Consider the following 27074-nt stretch of genomic DNA (forward strand, 5'->3'; position numbering starts at 1 on the left):
AAGTATCGGGTATCTAATAGTTCGGGCACTTGGCTATAGCGTCCCTCTGATTTTTTTTTTGTTGCTGTGAACCCAAAAAGTTTCATAAAAATCGAACCTTAAAAAATTTAGTGGAGATTTATACACATAGTTCAGTTAAAACCGTTCAAAAGAATTTCAGCATGCCTAATTTGTTTTGAATTTTTAGAGTTTATTCATCACTAAAATGTCATTCGGCTTTCTGCGCGCACTCGTTAAATTTGCACTTTCTTTGATGTTAAGGCTCTCATATCCTTCCTTGCATTTTTGCTAACCTTCCCAATGTCGCGTTATTACGCTCAGAAAACAAAATTCCTTGACATTAGGAAGAATTTCCTTAGTTTAAGTAATAATTGCCTAATACATATTTCAGCCTTCCATAAACAAATTAGGAAAAGATGAATTAAAAGGGTATCACAAATGTAAAGCAATTATTCCGAAAATTAATGCAATTATTCCGAAAATTAAGGTAATTATTTCGAAAACTACGAAAGTTTTTCCTAAATTCAAGGAATTTACTTTTCTGAGTGTAGGCATGCAACCAACATGCAATCCAATTATTCTATTACCTAATTGGTTGACAAATAATTCCAAATTCAAGAACGTTTTTATCACTGGGGACGGCCGTCCACGTAGTGACGATGACCAACGGAAAGCGTGCGCAAGGAGACAATATTCAAAATCAGCAAAGAAAAGTCCGATCCTAATACATGAAATACCAATCATTTAAACATTTTTTCCTATATTGGAGCTGTTGGGTTAAATAAAGCCAAAAAAGTCTGACTTTTCTGTCAATAGACAGATTTTGATATGAACAGTTTTGTTGGTTCTTTGAGCGAATTAAAGCGACGTTTAAATGTCCTGAAAGCAAATTAACTGTATTAAGCAGCTCGACTCGACATTTTTCTCTACAAATTCTCATTTGGGAGCTGTTCACCATTTAAAAATGTAATTCAGGTCTTTATAAAAAGCATTTAAAATAAGAAATTAATGCAAGGCCAGCAAGATGATTAAAAATTCTTATGAGAACTTTTTTAAGTAAAATGGAAACAAAAGCAAGGGTGTTATAGACAACAATAAAGGAAGCAAACTTCGGCAAGCCGAAGTTTATATACCCTTGCAGCTATCGCAAAAATGCAATATTCTTTAAAACATTTACAGGCCAGCGTTGTGAACTTTTCAGGCCAGGTCCCAACGAAACATGTTTCGTTAAAATAGTACGTAAAATTAGGCGGTAAAAAGAAAAAAATATTTTTAAATTATCATTTGATTAAATACCTATCTTACCATATTTAAAACTCGAAAGGGAGTGCTAAAAAGAAGTCCCAAGAAAATACATGTTTTTTTATTTTGTACCATGACAACCCTTGCAGCTTTCTCTTAAATTCGTTCGGAAACTGGAACATTGAGTGGCGGTTTTGTAAAAATGCTGAAGGCTGGAATTTAACCGATTTTAAGACGCAACCACAAACTAATTTATAAAAGGTTATATATGTTCTTATAAACAAAATTTGTAAAGCAATAATGTTCTTTAAATATTAAAGAATAAGGTAAAAATATCATCTGCACTTTAACTAATCGCAAAGTATTTAAAATCAATTAATTTTTGTTCTTGCAGAATTGAATTTGCCAGCCAATTGCTTGGCGAAAAGTTTTCGGTTGGTTTTCCGGAAGATAACAAAAAATAAACAGAGGTAAGTTATCTTTCAGAAGTTAAAACAGGAACAGGCCTGGGAAATTTGAATCCGTGCGAATCTTTTGGATGTTAATTCTGGAACAGGGCCGACACATTTTGAAGCAATGATGATTTTTAGCTTAATTATTCGATCGTTCGTATGGCAGCTATGTGATATCGTTTTCCGATTAGTATAAAATTAAAGGCTTTATACTGTATTAATAAACCACTAATATATCCAAAAGAAATACAAAAAAAGTAAAGAATGGAAGAGCAATGGAAGTGAAGGAGACATTTTCGAACCTATGATGTATATATATTCTTGATCATCATCACTTGGAGACTCAATCTAGCCATGTCTGTCCCTCCGTCCGTTTCTACGATACTAAGTCTCTCAGTTTTTATACCCTTGCAGAGGGTATTATAATTTCAGTCAGAAGTTTGCAACGCAGTGAAGTAGACATCTCCGACCCTATAAAGTATATATATTCTTGATCAGCATCACTAGGAGAGTCGATCGAGCCATGTCCGTCTGTCCGTCCGTTTCTACGCAAACTAGTCTCTCAGTTTTAAAGCTATCTGCATGAAACTTTCCCAAAAGTTGTTTTTCTATTGCAGGTAGTATATAAGTCGGAACGAGCCGGATCGGACGACTATATCATATATCTCCCATAGGCAAAATCGGAAAAAAAAAACTTATAACTTTAAAATTTTTTTTTAGTTTTTCGAGATATAGAAATGGTTAAATATTTCAGAATTACTGTTTAAACTTCATCAAAATCGGACGACTATATCATATACCTCCCATAGGAATAATGGGAAAAAAAACTATAACATATAACATTCATAAACTGGGAACATAAAAAATATTAAAGAAAAAATTTTAAAAAATGTAACTATTTTGTTTTGTAATTTTTTTTTTAAAATTCTTTTTAATTAATTAATAATTTGACAGTTCAGAATAACGCTTTTAATTTTATTAAAATCGGAAAACGATATTATAGGAATTATCAAATAATTGAGCTGCAAATTATCATAGCTTCAATGTAAACATACACGCAAGTCAATCTTAATTTTAATGTTTTCAAGAATATTAAATTTTAGCAATAGCTGCAAGGGTATGTGAACTTCGGCTTGCCGAAGTTTGCTATCTTTCTTGTTTTTACTTAACTTTAAGTCTTATCTATATATTAATTAACTTAATTTAACTCTCTAAATTATATTGAAAAAGTTTTAAAACAGTCAAAAAATTCAATATGAAAAAAATTTACTGTTAATATAATATATAAAATATAAATAATGTACAAAAAACATTTTTTAATTAACCATACATCGTTTGAGCTAACAATTTAATCGCAACGATCATTTTAGAAAAATTTTCGGCTTAAAGTTAGAAAATAAAATCAGGCTTGTTACTTAACAATTTCAAAGCAGCGTGCCGACTGAAAAACTAATTGAAAACAATTTTTTTTTTGTTAAAAAAGAATTATCGTTACAATATCTGTTATAAGAAGTTTTTGGAGTTGTAGGTGAGATCGTCACATTAATTTTACCTCGTCAAGCGATATTTTTGTTTGATAAGTTCATAGCCACAATTTGGTGCTTTTCTTCACAATTGAAAAACTTTGTTTTAATACGAAGGTTGACAGTGCAAAGTCAAAATGCTCCTCGACCAGAGTTGGTCACTTGTCTTAAGTGCTATTAGTAAATATCCAAAGAGGAGTAAGAATGTATCAACCCCTTAAAATGTTAAATTTTTGAATAGTTGGAAGTTATTTGAACGAAAGCACCATCTGTATATTTTGGAATGATAAGTTTGAGTTTCAACTGTTACAAGGCGCGGATTATGCCAGTTTTGTGGGAATAAATATTCAATCTTTAAAAAACCAACAATGCCGAGATGTGGTCGACATAGGATTAAGGAAAAAAGCGCTTCAAGAGAAAGAATTGCCGTTTGATGACCTTCTGCTCAAGATTACTATATCTATTGAGGTGACGCACTGTGAGGTAAATTAAAATTAAGTATATTTTATTAACGCTTCTTAATAAACTCTTATTTTGTTATCAGACGTTTGTTGTTTTCGACGAAGACATTGGCCAGTTTGTAGATGCGTTTACAAAGGCTTCTGTATACTCAATATGGCGGTCTTTACACAATAAATTCGTTTTTGCGCATGTTGCTCACGAATTAAAAGAATGCTGTGAAAATAGATTCTTTGAAGGTAAAAAAGAAACTTTTTAGCAATAAAATAAGAAAATCCTCAACAATTAAAATAAACAAAATTTGAGTTGCTCAATTTTTGTTGCTTTTCATCGCTTTTAACTTTAATGATTCCTATAAAAAAGGTTCGAGTTTTAATCAGAGAATTAGGCATTTCAAAATTGTACTTAGCATTAGATGGGGGCCTAAATGAGCACATATATCATATTTTTAAGCATACCTTAATCAGGGTAAAAGCTCCGTAAAGCTGCCATAGGAATAATCGAGTGATATCGGTAAAAATTTGATGTTTTTTAGCATATATCGTGCAGTATTGACATGACATGACCTGAATCTTTCCAAATCGTATTTTTATATGCATACTTTGATTAGGGCAAAAGCGCTTGCTGATAGGACGTCTATTTCGTATTGCTTCCATAGGAACAACTGTTAAAATCTGTGAAAATGTCCCTTTTTTCTATTTTATATGACATTTTTGCAGTATAAAAGCTATTCACAAAAACTATGCAAATCTTTTTTATTTATGTTTACCTTCCTCAGGGTAAAAGTTCTTGTCAATCAGACAACTATATACTACAGGTGTCATTTGACCAATTAAATTGGCTACGTATGGGTAACCTTTTTTATATAATTACATAAAATGTAATTTATATTTCGCGCAGTAGCGTATAATATTCACATAAATTTTTGCAAGTTTTCTTTATTTACGCATACCTTGATCAGGGTAAAAGTTCTTGCCAATCAATCTTATAGCTTCCATAGGAACAATTGTTAAAAGCTGTGAAAATATCCCTATTTTTCTATTATACCCTTGCATACGGTATTATAATTTTGGTTGGAAGTTTGTAACGCAGTGAAGGGGACGATTCCGACCCCATAAAGTGTATATATTCTTTATCAGGATCAATAGAGGAGTCGATATAGCAATGCCTGTCTGTCCGTATGTCCGTCTACCTGTTTTTTTGAATATCGTTTGCGAGCTCTGTTTAAAAGCTATCGCTCTGAAACTTTCACAGTCGTCCTAAAACATGTGTACGCAGATCAAGTATGAAAAGTGTCGATATCCTTTAGCTTCCATCGGTTTAAATTAGATGTTTTTTTTATCATATTTCGCGCAGTATATAATCTATTGACATGAATATTTCCAAATCGTATTTTTTATGCATACATTGATTAGGGTAAAAGCGCGTGCCGATCGGACGTCAATATCCTTTAGCTCCCATAGGAATAATAGGGTGAAATCAAAACAATTTTTCCAAGTCTTACTTATTTACACATACCTTGATCAGGGTAAAAGCGCTTGTCGATCGGACGTCTGCTTCTTATAGCTTCCATAGGAACAATTGTTAAAAGCTGTAAAAATATCCCTTTCCTAATATTATATGAAATTTTTGCAGTATGTAAGCTATTCACATGAAACTATGCAAATCTAATTTATTTATGTATACCTTCCTCAGGGTAAAAGTTCTTGCCAATCAGACAACTATGTACTACAGCTGTCATTTTAAAATTAAATTGGTTACATATAGGTAACTTTTTTTGTATATAATAACATAAAATGTAATTTATATTTTGCGCAGTAGCTTATTATATTCACATCGATCTTTACCCTTGCAGAGGGTGTTATAATTTTGGTCAGTAGTTTGTAACGCAGTGATGTAGACGTTTCCGACCGCATAAAGTATATATATTCTTAATCAGGATCAATAGGGGAGTCGATATAGCCATATCTGTCTGTCCGTCTACCTGTCTGCTGGCGACATGAAACTTTAACAGTAGTCCTAAAACATGTGTACGCAGATTAAGTTTAGAGAGTGCCTATATCTTGAAGCTTTTATATGAAAAATCGGATATAAGTTGCAAGAACTGAAAATAAAAGCTATTGACATGAATCTTTCCAAATCGTATTTTTTTATTCATACTTTGATAAGGGTAAAAGTGCGTACCGACCGGACGTCTATATCCTATAGCTCCCATAGGAACAATAGGGTGAAATCGGTCAATGTCTTCAGTCAGCTGTCATTGCGATCGGACGTGGTTTCTTCCTTGCTATGTCAATCTTTTCCGAATGCAATTCCGAAGTAGCCGCCGCGCAGCTTCGCCATTTCGATGCGATTCGGTGTTCTTCTCTTTGCCGCCGCGCTTTTCACGTTGCTTGTGTCGAATTGCAGCCGGATGCAATTAAATTAAATTGCTAACAAACCTGCAAAACCTACTTTGGCAGTGTGATGGCTGTGTTGTTCATAATGACTCTCACTCTAAAGTTGACGAAATCAACAAAAGAATTTTTGAGCTGGAAAGGCAATATATGGATTTAAATACCAGATTTCTTAACGCCCTGCCGAATATGTCTAATCATGTCAAGACTACGCCGCCTGCAACTAGTTCCGAAATTTCTAACTTAGAGCTTCCTGCTGTGAGCTCTGTTCCGGTGCGTAGGATGGAAAAGGAGATTCATAAAACCAATAACAAAACCATTGGAAAATTTCCTGTTATCACGAAGCCAGAGGCGTTGTTCAAATATGTGTCCGATAAGCTGCAAATCGAAGTTAATTCCATATCTTGCAACAACTTTAAGCTGGGGTTTCCTGAGCAGCATTTTTCCACGGTTTTTAGTGTCGAATTTTGGTTTCAATAGGTCAAGGTAGGCCGTTTTATTCATAGAGACAGACCAGTTTAAGTAACTGTTGTAGATAACCCACTTATTGGAGAACTTCCGCGTACATCAACACCTACGTTAGCTTCAAAAAACCCCCAGTAATTGTCGCTACTAGCGCTGTTTTTGTTGCGGGAAAATTTTTACAGATAACTCTTCATCTGCCTACTCCTCCCTTGCAACAACAACAGCTGTGTTATATGACTTCGGCTTGCAGTGCATTTCTCAGAGAAGCGCTTTCCTCTCATTCCGTTGTTCTTAAGCTGGACCAACAAGAACATCTGCATTTTTCTCCGCCCGCTTTGTGCGATGATTACCAAACTTCTCGATGCTCAGATCGCACTCTTCAAACGTACCAACAACAACATTTGGATACGCATTTGTTGTCCGTTTTGTGCACTTCGCGACAAATATCTGAACGCTGAACGCGCTCTTCGTTGCGCTTTCTTCTTGCTCCGCTCCGATGCACCAACAGCTTCGTCGGGAGTTCTTATCGCTGTCCAGTTTACATGATCATCGCTCAAGTTCTGGATGTGATGCCGTTCTAAGTGCGCTCTTTAGAGTGGGCCTCTTTTCAGTTTTCGCCGCTCTTCCGACTTGTAACTTTTCATCGCATGCTGGATTTGATGACATCGAACTCTTAAGGCGCATATTCGTAACATTCTCATTGCCGGCTGTTGAATATGCTCTTCGGATATCTGACGTTTGGGAGCTCGGATTATCTCAACCTGCAAACCTCCTTGCATTTTTCTCCAAATCAGGAAGAATGTAAAAATTTAAACGATTTTAAAGGCAATCTGTGGAGTCTATAAGCTTCAGGCACGAACTGGACAGGACGCTTCTGGTTCTGGTTGAGTTTGCAAATTATTCTTGCAGTCTTCCTTCTGCGTTGCCACATACACAAGCACCTATAGCTAGATTCTCATGATTCTCTTAAGACATACTTCCAAAATATATCAGACATGGGCACCAAGGCTGAGTTGGTTAATTTGATGACTTCTACCTGCGACTTTGATGTGATAATATTAGTTGAGACCTGGTTCAACTCCAACTTTTGTAATGACGAGTTCTTTGATTGTAACCAGTTCCTGATTTATCGTAAAGATACGGATGCTGAGAAAACGCACCATTTAAGAGGTGGAGGAGTTATTGTGGCAGTCCGACGCACTCTTCTTTCAAAAAATGTTATTCTCTCAAATGAGGATTCATTGCTTTGCGTTTCAGTTCATGGGCCATCTGAAAAAGTTGTGTTTATTGCATCATACATACCACCTAACAGCGACGACTACAGCCTCCATGAGGCCCATTTGGATAACATTTCATGCGTTCATCAAGGGCTATTGGATACCGATCATATTTGCGTGTTGGATGACTTTAACCTAAGCTCCCTTGTGTGGGTGCAGGATCCCCACTCTTCTTATTTAATTTCCAGTAACGTTCACTTACCACATAAGATCTTATTAATTGATGCCTTGCTCAGTATGGGCTTAACCCAGATAAACATAATCTTTAAAAGTTTAAATAGGTTATTAGATCTAGTTTTTGTTAATTCAGAAATCAATTATTCTATAAGCCTATGCGAATGTCCTATTTCGCAGTTCAATGTTCATCATATGCCATTGCTATTAAATTTACAATTTTATACTTTTGAGCATGAATTATCTTAATTAACTTTTAATTGGTCTTTAGTTTTGTCGCATGCTAGTGTTGATGTTTGCTATTAAATTTTCTGAATATTAGTTCTGATATTCTCAAAAGGAATGTTCCTCTGAAGGTTCGGAGTCCTTATAGGCTGCCATGAAACACAAGTGGTCTAAAAAAACATATAAAACCTTCTTAATAAGTTTTACAAACGATATATGGCAACTCGTAATTCTCTTTACTGGGAACGATACAGTCAGTACAAGCAGGAGTTTAAATTTTTAAATAAATTTCTGTAAATTTTCAATGTTGAGAATGGTCTAATACAAAATTTAAAAATTTCTGGAGGTTTGTTTATTCAAAAAAAAATTTGTCTTCTATACCTTCGTCTATGACTATTGATAACATTACTGTTTTCTCTGAGTTTGGTGTGGCAAATCTCCTAGTGATTGGAACCATCAAGAGACGTTGACTAATATTCCGTTTCTTCTTAATATTGGAATTTTTTCAGTGTCCTTCGATACTATCTATCAAGCGGTAGACGTGTTTGATGACAATAATAAGCCTGACCTCGATGGGATTTCTCCCTGCTTCTTAAAAAATTGTGTCTCAGCACTTTTTCAAAGTTTAAAATTTATTTTTGTCTTTTCACTTTCCAAAGGGTGTTTTATTATTAAATGGAAAGAAGCCACGTTTACACGAATTCATAAATCGGGTAGTAAATGCCTTATCATTAATTATCGACCCATTGCTAAATTGAGTAACATATCTAAACTTTTGAGCGAACTATCACCAAGCGTCTTTCCTTTCTTGTTAATCCCTACATTTCGCCCATTCAGCATGGGTTTATGTCCGGTAGGTCTACTACCTCAAATTTAGCTGTTCTTAGTAATTATTGTCTCAGTGAATTTCAACGTCAGTGTCAGGTAGATGGTATCTACTTGGATTTTGCAAAAGCACTTGATAAAGTTTGCCATTAAGCACTTATCGCCGAGCTTCGGCAATTGGGATCGGAGGACCTACCGGTTCAACATTAAATGTAATCTTTCTTGCCCATTTGTTGCAACTTCAGGCCATCCTCAAGGTAGTGCCCTTGGCCTTCTTCTTTTTATAACATTTATTAATGACGTTTCCGGCTGTATTATGTATGATGATGATAAGATCTTTAGATCTATCCGTTCAGTTGCTGACACTGGCCTGCTTCAAGCTGACCTGAACCTCGTTAGTTCGTGGTTACAGCTTTTGCCACACCAAAGTGAGTCCTTAAACCTTGGGGTCTTATTTGATTGAAAATATAGTTTTGCTGAGCACCTTAACTATATTATACTTAAAGCCTATTCTATGTTTGGGTTTGTTAGGCGAAATAGTATGCATTTTGACCCTTATATCAAACTTACACTCTATTCAGCATTTGTGCGCTCCAAATTAAATTATGCCTCATTAATATGGAACCCTACGGCTTCTTCTCACGTTAAAAAAATGAATTAAATTTTTAGGTCTTTACGTTCTCACTAACCATTTTTTATTAAGCACTGTAGGACAAATTACGCCCTTAATGAGCTTTTTGTCGGGCTCTTCGATTATATAATGCTTTACTACCTAGCATGCGGTTCGACTTAAGTTCCAACAAGCAATTAGTGCGTTATTCTTTAGTTGAACATTTCTTAACTAGTTATGTTTAGTTTTAAGATATATATATATGTAGCCAGAAATCATTGTTTTGGCAAATTATACTAAAAAATAAAAAAGTTGATCTTTTTAAGCCTATTTCGCGCAGTATATAAGCTATTGCCATGAATCTTTCAGAATCGTATTTTTTTTTACATACCTTGGAGCTATATCCTAAAGCTCCCAAAGAAACCACCGGATATAACTTTCAAGAATTGAACATATTTCGATATTTTATGTTTTTGAGCATATTCCGCACAGTATATATTCTATTGACATGAATCTTTTCGAATCGTATTTTTTATGCATATCTTGATGACGGTAAGAGCGCGTGCTGATCGGACGTCTATATCCTGTAGGAGTAATTTATGTAACATGCAAGTAGTTGTAAGAGCAAACACGGACCAGAATAAATCAATATTTTTGTAGCTAATTTTTAAAGATTTTGTCGAAAATGTCTGTACGTCACAGTAATCTCGATTTGTCACTCGCGGTGGATGCTGCGATAACATCCTGTACAATTTGAACACAACCATTGATCGCGAATGATTTAACAGTATCTACGCCGTGTGGTCATACATTCCACCACCAATGTATCAGAGATTATGTGCTTGAGTCGAGTGAATGCCCAGTTTGCAATCGTGAATGCACGGTGCAATAATTATCTTTGTCAAACAACAACCTGTTAGCAGAATTGTCAGATGCTGATAGAAGGACAGGAGAAGTTAATGCAGCAAACAATAATTTACCGGTCGGCAGAAACGGAGGTAGAGGTAGAGCAGGCGGTAGTAGAGGTAGAAATGCAGGACATCAGAGAAGTACAGCACCACGTGCTGGAATGACACTTACGTCGAACCAAAACCAGCTAGAGGATCGCCATGAGCGAAATTTAGACACAGACTCAGTGGTAGATGTTTCTAGAGCGGAGGATATAGAGAGAGTAGTTCGCACTGCTATGCAAGCGCAGCAGCAAAGCTTTAGACAAGAGCTGTCTGAGCTAATTAGAACGCAAATAGCGAGTCAACAGATTGGTAGTTCAGTTCAGGAGGATGACCGATAATCAAGGACGATCAGCAGAAGTAAACTCAGCAGGAACTGTGTATCAGGATATTCGTCTGGATACTCAGCGTGTCGATAGGTCAATTTCATCAGATAAAGTGCCGAATATTATTCGGAGCTGGCACATCAAGTTTGATGGATCCAAGGAAGGTTTACAGGCTGAGGAATTGTGGCTCGTTGGAGTAACCCAATCTCAGAAAAATCCTTGGTTAGACTTCTTTTACGGCATTCAAAGCCTTCTCTTCAGTATGAACTTATGCATTTACACATAAATACTTTAGCTAGTCTTAGAGAAGAATTCAAGACTCACGAGCAGTTTTGCAAGCAAGTTAGAGCTTATCCAGCGAAAAGTAGCCTTCAGCAACGCTCTCTTGTCTCTCAGATAGAACAAGATTTTGGCGTTAGCGAATCGGCTGAAATAGCAGCGATACGCAAGCAATTTAAATGTTGGAACGGTGAGCAACTTGGACATCGTTTTGACGATTGTCTTGAAGTTCGCACTATCTTTTGCTATGGATGTGGGGCAAAGAACACATACAAGCCAAAATGCCAAAAATGCAATCCTTCAGAAAACTATCTGATGGATGCGCCGGTCAAAAACCACGCGTCGCATCCGAGGCAGTAAAGTCCGACAGTGGTACCCAGACCGAACAATATATAAAGTTTAGCGCGGATATATCTAATAAACAACCGGACAGAACATTACCAGCTATCGTCGAATACCCCCAGCCATATCATGTTAGAGTAGCGAAATACGCAGCAGCAAGAAAACGAATCTTTGGAGATGTTAGCTCTTGCAATCTTATTAAGAAACCAGACGTTCAACCAGTCGGAAGCGCAGTTTCTGGAAATAGGTTTGAGGAAGCCGAAAGAAGCTAATCTCCGCAATTTTTATGAACTCTGACAATCGACTTTATACTGATATAAGCATTGCAAGTCATCAATATGTAGCTCTATTGGACACAGGTGCGTCCATAAGTTGCATCGGTGGTGCAGCAGCTAAAGAAATAGGTCAACATCCAAAAGTGAGTAAGTGTTCAGGCAGAATTCGAACGGAAAACAACGCCGAATGTTCAGTTACAGGAAAACTCAAAGTTGAAATCAGTTATCGCGAGCTTACCAACCCGGTAGAGTTTTTTATAATCCCTGACCTCAAACAAGATGTTTATCTTGGGATTGATTTTTGGCATGACTTCGGTTTACTCAGTAAGATAGTCGATGACAAAAGAGCAGTCTTGGAGTTAGACGTAGGCCGAGAAGACGACATTGTGGAAATGCCAAACGTGCATTTACTGTCAGCAGGACAAAAAGAAAAGCTAGATGCAGTTATAACTAAGTTACCTTCTTACGAAAAGGATGGTCTTGGTCGAACTCATTTAATGGAGCATTTTATTGCTGTAGCTGACGCGAGACCAGTTAAGCAACGCCAGTGGCCAATCTCGCCAGAAGAAGAATCTAAAAGTCCATGGAGCAGCAACTGTGTTCTCGTCAAGAAAGGAAAAAAAGTGAATATGTTAACTGTAAAAGACGCTTATCCACTACCTCATATAGACGGGATATTAAGTCGATTACCTCCTTCACGCTTCATCACTGGTCTTGATATGAAACACGCTTTCTGGCAAATACCGCTTGAGGAAAAGTCCAGACAATATACAGCTTTTACTATTCCGAACAGGCCTCTGTACCAGTATAAGGTGATGCCTTTTCGTCTTTGTAATGCAGCTCAAACCTTGTGTAGACAAATGGATGTAGTTATACCTGCTAAGTTGCGTACTAGAGTGTTCTTATACTTAAACGACCTTTTGATTTGGTCAGATGATTTCGAGTCGCATATGGAACTTTTAGAAGAAGTCGCTTCGTACCTCTTACAATCAACATAGCCAAGTCGAAATTCTGTATGACTGAAATTAAATATCTAGGTTTCATCATAGGACATGGTGAACTGAAAGTTGACCCAGGCAAAGTAAGCGCGATAGAACAATTCCCTACACCAACCACTGTCAAACAGCTAGGTTAAGCGTTCCTTTGACAGAGCTGTTGAAAAAAAACAAAGTTCTTATATGGTCTAAGATATCAGATAAGGCGTTTACTCAGCTAAAAGCCAAATTAATTTCATCTCCAGTTTTAAGAACACCGGATTTCTAGAAGCCATTTATATTATTTTGTGATGCGAGTTTATACGGTCTAGGTTGCGTTTTAGTTCAGGAAAACGAAGAAGGAGTCGAATTGCCCTTAACGTATATGTCGGAAAAGCTAACGAAGCCGCAGTGAAATTGCTCAGTCAGTGAATTAGAGTGCTGAGCAGTTATTAGGGGTATTAGCAAGTTCAGAGCATACATCGAAGGACAATATTTTTGTGTGATTACTGATCATTCAGCACTGCAATGGCTGATGAGACAGAAAGACCTTTTCAGAAGAATCTTCTTGGTCCATATCCGAGGTCCAAGAAAGAAAATATAGGTCTTCTAATAATCAAAATACAAAGTTTCATTTCTTGCAGCCGTTACGGAATTTTATTTCCCAGAGAATTTGTGAATACTTGGAAAAGCAGCAATTAGAGCATACGTAGGCGCTGACCATACGAATTGGGATTCAAACATCGACGCGATAAGCACTTCCTTAAGATCGAGCGTACATAGTACAGGATTTTCTATTCTAAAAAAAATGAAGCCAAGCAATCAATAGGCGTGTATCATTTAAAAGACATAAGGACGTGATATATTCGAGAGATAATTCAAAGTGCCCTTTTTCAGTTAACCCCTCGGCGAGATGTTACTCTGGCTGAGTTAACTGTGGTAGTGGGGAGCCAGAATTTATAGGAAAAATTCAATTCAAAAATTCCAATTCGTATATTCTTCCAGTCGCACGTAGTGTATGTCGCTGAAATGATCGAATAGCGCTCTCTCTTTCTCCCAGAACAGTAGCGTGCGTAGGCAGAGAATAAGCGAAAGAAGTTTAGGAAAATTCCATTGAAGTTTGGCAACGTTGCGTTCTCTCGTGTTGACGGAGTCGCATAGCGCGATCTCTCTCGCGCGTCAGCGAATGCGCGTAGGAGCCAGAAATGAGAACAAAAACCTGGAAGGATTCCGTTATTTGAAGTTTCGCAACCTCGCTAAGTGCAGACAGCAGGGCGTGCCAGAATTTTCGTTCACTTCATTTCAAATCGTAAAACAGTACACACGTCTTCGCTGCGATCGCAGTTTTGAAAGTGAATAAAAAAAATTTAACGCCACGTATAACTTGTGAAAAGTGTTTAATACCGGCGAGACAGCCAATATCGAGTTATAATGCTACACATTTGATTAAAAACTACAGAAGGTCTGATCGATAAGATCAGACGGTATCTATTCTGGCCAGGAATGGTAACGCAAATACGCAATTATGTGTCAGAATGTTCCGTTTGCAAGTCAACGAAGAGCCCAAACCGAGTTATTAGACCACCCATCGGCAGACCAGTAAATTCTGATCGACCTTTTCAGAAGCTCTATATGGATCTTCTTGGTCCATATCCGAGGTCCAAGAAAGAAAATATAGGTCTTCTAATAATCATAATACAAAGTTTCATTTCTTGCATCCGTTACAGAATTTTATTTCCCAGAGAATTTGTGAATATTGGAAAAGCAGCAATTAGAGCATACGTAGGCGCTGACCATACGAATTGGGATTCAAACATCGACGCGATAAGCGCTTTGTTAAGATCGAGCGTACATAGTACAGGATTTTCTATGAGTTGCTTAGGAATTTAAGTTCATTGCCCGACGATGTGGCATGTTGCAAATAGCGCGCCAACAGGCTAAAAAAAATCTCGGAATCTCATTCAGCAAATGCTAGGGTATATAATTTGCGTAGTTATTATTATGAGCTAGAGAATGAAGCCAAGAAATCAATAGGCGTATATCATTTAAAAGACATAAGGACGTGATATATCCGAGAGATGATTCACAGTGCCCTTTCTCAGTTAACCCCTCGGCGAGATGTTACTCTGGCTGAGTTAACTGTGGTTGTGGGGGGCCAGAATTTATAGGAAAAATTCAATTTAAAAATTCAAATTCGTATATATCTCCAGTCACACGTAGTGTATGTCGCTGAAATGATCGAATAGCGCTCTCTCTTTCTCCCAGAACAGTAGCGTGCGTAGGCAGAGAATAAGCGAGAGAAGTTTAGGAAAATTCCATTGAAGTTTGGCAACGTTGCGTTGAGCAGGCAGACGAGCGTCAGCTAGTCGCATCGTTCTCTCGTGTTGACGGAGTCGCATAGCGCGAACGAGAACAAAAACCTGGAAGGGTTCCGTTATTTGAAGTTTCGCAACCTCGCTTAGTGCAGACAGCAGCGCGTGCCAGAATTTTCGTTCACTTCATTTCAAATCGTTAAACAGTACACACGTCTACGCTGCGATCGCAGATTTGAATGTGAATAAAAAAAATTTAACGCCACGTATAACTTGTGAAAAGTGTTTAATACCGGCGAGACAGCCAATATGAGTTATAATGCTACACATTTGATTAAAAACTACAGAAGGTCTGATCGATAAGATCAGACGGTATCTATTCTGGCCAGGAATGGTAACGCAAATACGCAATTATGTGTCAGAATGTTCCGTTTGCAAGTCAACGAAGAGCCCAAACCGAGTTATTAGACCACCCATCGGCAGACCAGTAAATTCTGATCGACCTTTTCAGAAGCTCTATATGGATCTTCTTGGTCCATATCCGAGGTCCAAGAAAGAAAATATAGGTCTTCTAATAATCATAATACAAAGTTTCATTTCTTGCATCCGTTACAGAATTTTATTTCCCAGAGAATTTGTGAATATTGGAAAAGCAGCAATTAGAGCATACGTAGGCGCTGACCATACGAATTGGGATTCAAACATCGACGCGATAAGCGCTTTGTTAAGATCGAGCGTACATAGTACAGGATTTTCTATGAGTTGCTTAGGAATTTAAATTCATTGCCCGACGATGTGGCATGTTGCAAATAGCGCGCCAACAGGCTAAAAAAAATCTCGGAATCTCATTCAGCAAATGCTAGGGTATATAATTTGCGTAGTCGATCGGTACATCTGAAAGTTGGAGACACTGTGTTCGCTCGCAGTTTCGTTTAAAGCAATGCTGGGTAAAAGTTCAATAGCAAGTTAGCCCCTGTGTTCATAAAAGCATCCGTTACAAAGAAGATCAGCCCCACTTATTATGAGCTAGAGAATGAAGCCAAGAAATCAATAGGCGTATATCATTTAAAAGACATAAGGACGTGATATATCCGAGAGATGATTCACAGTGCCCTTTCTCAGTTAACCCCTCGGCGAGATGTTACTCTGGCTGAGTTAACTGTGGTTGTGGGGGGCCAGAATTTATAGGAAAAATTCAATTCAAAAATTCAAATTCGTATATATCTCCAGTCACACGTAGTGTATGTCGCTGAAATGATCGAATAGCGCTCTCTCTTTCTCCCAGAACAGTAGCGTGCGTAGGCAGAGAATAAGCGAGAGAAGTTTAGGAAAATTCCATTGAAGTTTGGCAACGTTGCGTTGAGCAGGCAGACGAGCGTCAGCTAGTCGCATCGTTCTCTCGTGTTGACGGAGTCGCATAGCGCGAACGAGAACAAAAACCTGGAAGGGTTCCGTTATTTGAAGTTTCACAACCTCGCTTAGTGCAGACAGCAGCGCGTGCCAGAATTTTCGTTCACTTCATTTCAAATCGTTAAACAGTACACACGTCTACGCTGCGATCGCAGATTTGAATGTGAATAAAAAAAATTTAACGCCACGTATAACTTCTGAAAAGTGTTTAATACCGGCGAGACAGCCAATACTGAGTTATAATGCTTCACATTTGATTAAAAACTACTGAAGGTAATTGTGAATAAGATAGGCAGGTCAGTAAGTGATAGTGTTATTTTGTTGCAGCAGGCCAAGATCGTCAAAATCGTGTTAGTAAAAGCCGGCCAGGAAGAACCGAGCTTGCTACAGTCGCGTTCGATTACTGGTCGGCAGACAACTTGAGGATCAGCATTGTGAGGCGACGAAAATTCTTGTGTCCACATCGATCGTTTACGTTACCGGAACACCACACGCCGCGTGCGGCTTGATCATATACATCTTGTGCCCATCAAAAACGCCCAAAGGAGATTGATCCAGTGAATATATATGGCCTGAAAACTTGTACAACTAGCCTGCCGAACGGATACGACACCTGACCGCAGCACGCCACGTGCGGCGTAGCGATTATCAGCATCATATCGGCACTTATGTGTGGCTGAGAATAAAAACCGTGTACAAACTGTACACTGCGCCGAATCCAAGCTAGTTAGCGAGGCAATCTCTGAATTATTATACACTGCGCTGACACCGCTGCGCAAAGCACGCCACGTGCGGCCACCATGATCTAGGATCACCCCAATCTTATGGAAGGCGTTGAGGCAGTCATCTGAAAGCAGCTTCATAACCTCACCAACACGTGCCATGAATAAATTATAACTGACGAAACCCAGGATGTAGCAAGTTGCCCAAGGAGTATCTTTTCTTCGAGCAGTCTCCGGACTAATGATTGCTGGAAGTTGTTGTTAATTTAAAAATGTGACGAACAGTCGAGTTTTCTTTTTTTTTTGTAAATATAGTTTAGATTCTTTTAATAACTGTTGTATTTTAGATTTTTTTATCAAAGAAGTTTATTTAAAATTAGTTTATACGAGATAATTATGTTATAAGCCCCAGCCGTTCAAATCACACACAGGTTCAGCCCACTGTAAAAACCAATTTTCCTGATAACTTTATATAATGTAGGTTGCTGCAGCATCTTTGATGGGCCCCACGAAACTGCGTCAACGGATATGTACGTAAGTGACCGAAAACCTATATACATATATATATATATATATATATATATATACCGATATACATATATATATATATATATATATACCGATATACATATATATATATATATATATATATGTATATAGGTTTTCGGTCACTTACGTACATATCCGTTACCTATATATACCTATATACATATATATATATATATAAAATAAAATGCACCGGACGCGTACATTTGAATATTTTGTTTGATAATAATTATTTGGATTTAGAATTGAATATGTTTGATTAATTTGGACCACATAAGTCCGTGTTTGTACACTACAGATCCCAGGCTCCTTACCAATTATTAAACAACTTCTAGCTCGGAACTTCTTACTCAGCTTTCCCACCAAACCCAGAGATATTAATTTTCTTTCCCACTTCACTGAATTCATTATTAGGTTTCAATTGCGCCGCGACCATTCTACTGTAAACAATTACCGTGCCGCGGTATCTCTGCTGTAAACTAAGCCGGGCCTTCCCAATATTAGCAATAGCATCCGGTCAGCGGCCCAAAATTGCAGATACATCAGTTTAATTGATTTTCACAGTCAAACAAAAAATTTCATCATCCAATTTATTCCGACTCTCTTGAGTCAATCTTTTATCCAATATTCAAAACCGGCTTTTGAACAATCCGTTTTGGAGAACAGAATCGTGCAGCATTACAAATCGAGATAAAAGAGCAGTGAATTAAATAAGTTTGACCTAATGTAATAGTTAATAAGTGATTAAATAAAATAAAATATAAAATATTTTCAAAAAATTCACGAACGAGAAATTTAATTGGCGCCCAACATTGGGCCGTGTGATAAAAAATTCTGAAACAAAGCTTTAAAAAAAACGCTAAAAAGTTTTAAAGTAAAAAAGAAATTTTTCGCGGCCAAAAACCAGATGCAACGGACGAATATTTAAAACCTGTGCTGATAAAAATAAGGTGAAAATAATAAATGCAATAATCTCCTTAAATTCTATACAACCGGCAAAAAATAAAAAGTTTGTGTTGATCAAAAAAACTAAGGTGGAAATTAATTAATGAAATAACCCCCTTAAATCTCAAATTACAAAATAGTGATCGTAACATAAATTCACTGCTCGGACATTATAAAAAATTAAAAAGTGACAACAAAGTTCATCGAAACAAATAACAATTGTGAAAAACAATTTAATTTAAATTGTGTAAAAACAAAATTTAACAAAAAAATCTTCGAAATCATCAACAAAAAGACATTCAAAGAAAAAAACTGAAGGGCAATCCCTCGCCCAAAATTAACACTGAAAAAGAAGGAAGACCCTAAGATAAAATCTGAAAACCAAAAAAAGAGAAGGACGACCCCAAAATGATCAAAAAACAACAAGAAGAAGAATAAGGAAGACGATTCGCGAGCGATACTAGCTTTATTATTTTTTAAGAAATTTGTAACAAATTCGTTTTTAAATATACTGGACCCTATAAGGTTGAAAGCATCGAAGAAAATGATAACATAGTAATTTTAAATAATTAAAATAAAAAACAAACAGTTCATAAGGATAGGTTAAAGAATTTTCATTCATAATTTTCAACTTAATAAATAGCAATGGTCTGATCAACCAAATAAATTCTAATACTATATACTAATGTAAAAAGTAAAACCAATACCAATTCTTTCATATTCCATTTTATAAAAAAAAAAATATATATAAGTTAAAAGATTGATTATGATTTTGATAAAAAAATCAAACCTTTCTTTATTGAGTTGGATTAAGAACTAACTTACTTAGGTTAGACAATTGTTTTTATAGCTACGCGTCGCTCCATCGCTGCCGCCGTCTCTGCCGCTGTTGATGTTTCTGCTGACGTTCTTTCATATTATTGGTTGCTGCTCTTGGTCGCCGTCGCCGTTGGCCAAACTTAATTGTAATTGGCCAGTGCATTTTAATTATAGTTTTTGTTGTATGCACTAAGTTGAGTTCGATCAACTTTGGAAATTGGCTGTTCTGCATTCCCACGATCGCTGACCAAAAGGTGCAAGCTAAGTTCGTTAGAACTTTATTGAGAGCATTGCTTTGCTGTAGGTTGTGCAATTAATGCTCTCTTCTTCGGTTTGGGAAATTCTATTATTGAGGGCATTGCTTTGCTGTTTGTTGTGCAATCAATGCTTACTCATTTCCTCTGTCTGAGAAATTGTATTATTTTGGGTGTTAACTCTTCCCTCCTTAAACGCGACTGTCCTCGGTCGCAACGTAGTAGAGTACAGGTCTCTGGCACGGAAACTGGTGTACTTTCCGTTGACCTACGTGTTCGTAGGAGTTCCGTGATTGATCCTATTATAAGTAGTAGTAGGATGATGGCGGATCCGTAGCTAACGGAAGATTTTATGGTTGCCTTGCATCTTAATTTTTCCAGCGCTTTTGTGTTGTTAATGTTGAGTTCCTTGACCATTTGTAGTGAGAGAACTTCCTCTAACTTAGTCTTTTCGCCCAATAGTTGGAATAACGGAGGTTCTGGTTCGACTACGTTGATTTCCTTTGACTTAAAGATGGTTTCACCAATTGTTACCGTCGAATTACGATATTGTATTATGAAAGAGCCTTGCAGTTGTAGAAGTTTTTCATCTAGTGAGACTGGTCCATTGAAGTTGTTTAGCAGGATGGTGCCTGGTAGTATTTTTCGAAATCCGGTATATGTTGATTGTTGATCATCTTAAATTCTGGTTCTCGAAGGTTTAATAGAGCGTTTACGCAAGTATCATTGCTTAAATCTAACAAATTTTTTGAATTACAAATTGTCTTATCATTATAGGATTCACAAGGTTTAATTATTGCCAATAATTGTCTCTTACATTCTAAAAAATTTTCATATTTTATATCATTGATTATTTGGGCTTTTTTTATTGCTTTAATTTTTAAAGTTCTACAATTATCTGATTCAATGGTTGGTAGGCTAATAATGTAAATAAGGTCGTTGCCATTTGTGGCTAACTTGATTCGAGCAAATTCCAATAATTCTTCTATGCTAAAAAATAAGTTATTTTCTTTTTTAAAAATTTCTTCCACTATTTTGGTTTCTGTGTTTGTAAGTACAAATGAATTTATTGTGTTAGATTTGGCCCATGTAATTGCGTATATTATGTTAATTATTTCTTCTTTTATTAATTGAATTTTATACTTTAAAATATTTGCTTTCTGATTTATGATTTCTTCCGAGCTCTGGGTAATTTTCAACATTGCATTAGTAGCGTTAGTAAGTTGGTTTATTTTTTGATTAATTAATCTGTTAATTACTACTTGTCTATTGTTGTTTTCTAGCTGCTCATTTATCTTGTCTTCTAAGATCTGATAGTCGTGGTGATCTGGCGATCCCGCCAGCCATTTCCATGCAGTACCTATTGCTTCTATTGCCCTTTTTTGTCTTTTTGAGTTTGGAGTATGCGTAAATCCGTTTGGATCTGTTTTAGTTGATAGGAAATATATGGGTGTAATGGATGAGATGGGGTGAGTGAATGAAATGATTCTTCTAACTTCGCCAGAGTTTCTTCATAGCTTTGTAGGTTAAAGATGTGGATGATTTTAAATGTTCCGTCTTGTTTAGCCGCTAATCCGGTTTCGAGTGAGATGATTTGTGAATTGGAATAGTCGAGGACTGTAGTTATTCCCAAGCATGTTGGTAAAAATAATCTGAAAAATTATGTTCTTATATTATTTTTATGTATGATTTTTCCGGTTTGTGTTTTAATGGTGGTCGTTCTATTTTCCGCTACTTTCTCGGGTTTGTATCTAGGTGTAAGTTTAGTTCCTAATCTTTTATCTATTTTTACATGTACAGTTTCGCCTGGCTTAAAAAGTTTTGGTAATATTTTTCCTTGATTGTGGTATTCGAGGTCGGCTGTTTGTTTTTTTTTAATTTTCTTTTTTATTTCTTCTCGTTTCTTTTCTATGTCTTCTGTTGAACTAGAGATTGTGCTTCTGAAAAATATGTCTATGGGTCTTTCTTTTGTTACAGAATGTATCGATTTATTATATTCTTGAACTGCTTTAAAGATTAAATCTTCAAATGATATGCTCCCGTTGTCTTTTTTGAGACACCGCATGATTTCAGATAGGGTTGAATGAAACCTTTCTATTTGTCCGTTACTTGTCGATGCGTACGGTGCGGTGGTGTGTAATGATATTTTGAGTTCATCTTCTAACATAAACTTTATTGCTGCTGAGCCAAATGATCGTTCGTTGTCCATTATTATCCATTTCGGCATACCGAAAGCAATTAACATTTCCCTCAACGGATTTTTAATATCTTCAGATGCTCTTGACTCTAAAATTTTTACTTGAACATATTTTGAAATCTTGTCAATTCCCGTTAAGACTCTATGTTTTTCGGTAATATAAATATCTATGTGAACTATTTCTCCTGAAGTTCGTTAACGTTATTTTCTTCTGCCAACTGATAATACTCTTGTTCTGAACTTGATGAAGCTTCATCTGAATTTTGCTGCGCGTTACTTCCTGTCTCTGGTTGAATATGGAACTGTCTTGGCATCTTATTATTATTTGGGGCATTAGCGGTGCTGAGAGGTCTTTTCCCTGCATAATCATTATTTGCTGGTTTGTTCATATAATTTATATGACGTGATCGAACTGACTGATCTACGTCCATAGGTACCGGTTTCGGTTGTGGTCGTGGCGGAGGGTTTGGTATGCTATAGGGCGCTACTACACCGGATTGGTTTGTACAAGGTTGACTATAAGATTTGAATTGGTTAGTTTGAGTAATTAGGGGTTTTCCGGATTGGTTTGGGTTATGGTAGAGATGCGGATGGAAATTTTGTTTGACGGCTACCATCCGATATGGTTGTTGGGGTTTAGGTGGTAGCATGGGTGCCCTCCCTAAATACGGAGTTTTTGGTGTCTGGTTATTCTTAGTATTTTGATTCTCTAGCAGACTGCATAAATGTAGAGCGTGTCCTAAATCATGTGGTTCTTTAATGGCCAGCAATTGTGCCAGGTTTCCATTAAGTCCTCTGACAAAAGTGTCTAAGGCTTTTTCCCTATACATGGCTGTCAGAGATTGTATAGTTTCTTGTGAGGCATCTAAGCTGCCATTTTTGTTCAGAATTAGTGATAATTGTTGATAAACTGCCTGATAATATTCATCTATAGTATTGTTACCTTGGTTAAGAGCATATAGTTGATATTCTAAGGTCTTTAAGTCGCGCTTGTCGGCGAAATGCGCTGTTAGGCATTTTGAAATAGCTGTCCAATCTAAGGGGGTGTTATATGATTCTAATACTGCGTCCGCTTGACCAGTAATTTTGTTACGGATTGCTAAAAGAATTCCATAATATTTTGGTGAACCAATTCTGTTTTCATAGATTTTTAACACCCTCTCGACACTTTTCCTCCATGATGAATATTCACTTTTGTTTCCTGAAAAGTCTCTAAGTGTCCGAACAATGTCTGGTAATTTATCTAACTCACTAAGATTTAATTGTTTGGTCTGTATATTTGGAAAAATCTTTATTTGGATTAAGTATTTCCTTTACTAGGCTACTGAGATTTGTCTCTAAGATTGTTTTTATTTTTTCCTCAATGTCCCTCTCGGTCATGATTCGTGTGTTTATTTGTGTGGAACTGGCTGATGAGGGTCCGGTAAGATTCGCGAGTCTGTCTGCCAAATCTTGTTCGGTCATTTTGGGTATGGATATATGAGCAGCGAAAAGTTTAATTTAATTTTTTAATTTTAGTTATTCAGAATTCGGAAGTTGTCTTCCAAGAATTAGGGTGTGCGATTTTTATAACCTTTGTAATTATTGTGTGGGAATTTTTATTTTCCCTATATTTTGGATTTTTTTCTTTTTAACTTACTAAAATATGTCTTCTACACTTTATATTTGGGTAAAACTTTTTCTTCTTTGAATATTTTTCGATTAAATATTTTTATGTTTTTGTTAATAAATTGCTTAAAACTATTCTTACAGTAGTAACATATCTCGGCGTGCTCTCGTGATGACAGGCTCGGCAGATTCCGTTTTATCCCACTCTGCAACGATCTCTCCTGAGTGTGAGTTTACTAAGGGGCCTTCTCTGTACCTTAATTCACGTTCCCTTCGAACGGATACTAAAGGGATCACGGCGATAAAATTTGGCCTGATTATTCCACCGGGTACAAGTCCTGTTTTTTTTCAGGAGTGACAATTTGCGGCGTTTTTTAAACGGCACTTTTGCACTTCCGAATCTCGGTATTTTTGGTTTTTTACTTCTCACTGATTAGGCGGAGGTTTGAAACGAAACGTCAGAATTTTTTACTTTCTGAACTTCGCGAGACGCGGAACTTGTTATCCTTTCGCGGTTTTAATCAGGTCCCTGTTCGGGCGCCAGTTAAAAGATTGATTACGATTTTGATAAAAAAATCAAACCTTTCTTTATTGAGTTGGATTAAGAACTAACTTACTTAGGTTAGACAATTGTTTTTATAGCTACGCGTCGCTCCATCGCTGCCGCCGTCTATGCCGCTGTTGCTGTTTCTGCTGACGTTCTTTCATATTATTGGTTGCTGCTCTTGGTCGCCGTCGCCGTTGGCCAAACTTAATTGTAATTGGCCAGTGCATTTTAATTATAGTTTTTGTTGTATGCACTAAGTTGAGTTCGATCAACTTTGGAAATTGGCTGTTCTGCATTCCCACGATCGCTGACCAAAAGGTGCAAGCTAAGTTCGTTAGAACTTTATTGAGAGCATTGCTTTGCTGTAGGTTGTGCAATTAATGCTCTCTTCTTCGGTTTGGGAAATTCTATTATTGAGGGCATTGCTTTGCTGTTTGTTGTGCAATCAATGCTTACTCATTTCCTCTGTCTGAGAAATTGTATTATTTTGGGTGTTAACTTATATATATATATATAATAATAAAAAACAAATAAATAAAAACCAACAACAAATAATAAATAATTAAAACATTTTTAAATTTTCCAAAATGTTATATTTTAAACCATTGAACATCATGACTAGAAAATAACTTCATTTTATTACGTTATTTTTCAAAAGGAGGGAGATGTAGTATGCACACATATTGAATACCCACTGTACCAAGAGTTCTTAAGGGTACACACTGTAACACTTTGTTGCAGTGTTTATATAATCAAACATGCCCCGGTCATAAACCCAAGTGTCCGAAATATGAACCGATCGATATGCCTTGGGCAACACACCGAAAGTGCTAGCGTCGGCATAATTGTAACACGAACGGACCTCATGTGTTACCTCACGCTCCCGCTTAAGAGAGCATAGCACATATACTTAAGCATATACATAGCCGTCTCTCTGCCGCCGTCTGTGAATAATGTAAGAATCAAAAACATTTAAGCGTTGGAGCGGCACCATTGCTACTTCGTCAAATATAAAGTCAAATAAATTGAAAAATACAAAAAGAACTTGATGTTTTAAAGTGTGATCAGGAAGGTGATACTTCATGGCGACCGTGACATGGTCCTAGAGGACCTGAGGAGCAGTGATTCATAGGAGAAAAAAAAGTGGCGACCAAAAAACAAAAATAAAAGTGGATACTTCATGGATACTTCTGAACATTACCGGGAAAAGAAGCGGACCATTATTGGAAAAGTGGCAAACAGAAAGTTCGTCAACATCCGACAAGTGTGAGAGGCAATCCGAACCTTAAACCCACGCGGAAACTTGGCAAATAGGATGCAAAAATATAAATTCTGAGTGAGTAAAGTGAGAGTAATGGGCAAACGCGGAGGCAAGAAAAATAAAATAAATAAAAGAATAGCTCACATTAAGTTGCTATTATACACAAATACGCCGCCCACATGGGCAACAGCAGAAAACTTATTGCCGATTTTCGTACCTCCATTGACATTACATCAGCCGGCAGTTCGAAATGTTTACTTACAGGCCAATTATTTTCTGAGTCTCTCAAGAACGACGGCCCACCGAAGCAAATGGACGTTGTAAGCTCCTCTACGTCACATTCTCGGGACACTATGTCTGCTGGGTTGACTTTCATGGGAACGTGTCTCCAAATTGTTTTCTCCGACCACTCCTGAATTTCTGCAACCCGGTTCGAAACAAAAACCGACAACGACGAGGGATGGGTTTTAATCCAGTGTAAAGTGATCTCGGAGTCTGTCCACAGAAAAACAATTTAGCAATGGCTTGACACGATTATAGAGATCTGCTAAAAGGTCTTTCGATTTGGCGGTCAATAAAGACACTTTCAAACCTTCAGCAGTTTGAGTACGAACGTAGATGCACGCTCCATATGCTCGCATGGAAGCGTCAGCGAAACCATGTATTTGAATCGGGACTTGTGGATCTGTGTTGACGAATCGCGATTCCTTAACTTTCGGCAGCTGCAGAAGCGTCGCCTTAACTGCATCGGTAGCGACTCGTCCCAATCTAATTTTCGAAGCCACAGTTCCTGCAACAACATCTTTGCCTTTGTGACCAAAGGACACAAGAGGCCAAGTGGGTCGAAAAGTCGAGCAGTCACCGACAAAATATTTCGTTTTGTCGCGCGAAGATCCAGGAAAGAGTCATCCAACCGAAATTGAAAGTAATCTTTAACCGGTAACCAAATACGCCAAGGGTCTTGGTTACGTCTGAGTCTGCCATAAGTGGCATTACAGCGCTATCAGATGCGGATAACTCTGGGCAGTTTGAAAACCACATTTCCAATTCAAAGCCTGCCTCTTGCAAGACCTGAGAAACTTCGCCTCAAAGGCATTGCAGGTCCTCAACGCATCCGGCGCCAGTTAACAAATCGTCAACACAAAAATATTTCTGAATAACCTTTGCTGCTTTTGGATGAGTTGCTTGCGCCATCTCTCCTAGCTGCACTAAACATCGAATCGCCAAAAAGGGTGCTGGCGAAGTTCCATATGTAACGGTGTTTAACTTAAAGATGTTCAGGGACTCAGAAGGATCTCGTCTCCATACTATGAGCTGGATACATCTTTTTGACGTCGGCCGCAAGGGCAAACTTATGCATTCTAAACCGAAGCAGAGTCGAGTACAGCTCCTCTTGGATAGTTGGGCCTACCATCAAGATGTCATTCAACGCTAAATGCGTGGAAGTACGGCTCGATGCATCGAAATATACTCTCAACTTAGTTGAAGTACTTTGTGGCCGTAGAACGCATTGGTGTGGAAAGAAATAGTGCGGAGTATTCGGACATGTGGCCCATTGAAACATATTCCTCCATGAATTCAAGATACATCTTCTTCAGCGAAGGGTCCTTTGACAATTTCCTTTCTAGCAACAAAAATCGAACCAAGAGTATATGGGTC

The 27074-nt window shown here is 37.3% G+C and overlaps 1 protein-coding gene across 1 annotated transcript in view; it reads left to right on the plus strand.

Moving 5' to 3' along the window:
* The first annotated feature begins 3351 nt into the window (after window positions 1-3351).
* LOC128263666 (uncharacterized) overlaps window positions 3352-27074 on the plus strand; it is a 97430-nt gene continuing 73707 nt past the window's right edge. Inside the window, exons 1-3 of the mRNA XM_052998740.1 lie at window positions 3352-3397; window positions 3459-3700; window positions 3762-3915. Coding sequence (XP_052854700.1) covers window positions 3355-3397; window positions 3459-3700; window positions 3762-3915 — 439 coding nt within the window. The 5' untranslated portion in view covers window positions 3352-3354. The remainder of the gene's footprint in view (window positions 3398-3458; window positions 3701-3761; window positions 3916-27074) is intronic.

Source organism: Drosophila gunungcola, unplaced genomic scaffold (assembly GCF_025200985.1).
Source record: "Drosophila gunungcola strain Sukarami unplaced genomic scaffold, Dgunungcola_SK_2 000010F, whole genome shotgun sequence".
In the NCBI taxonomy this organism is placed as follows: Eukaryota; Metazoa; Arthropoda; class Insecta; order Diptera; family Drosophilidae; genus Drosophila; species Drosophila gunungcola.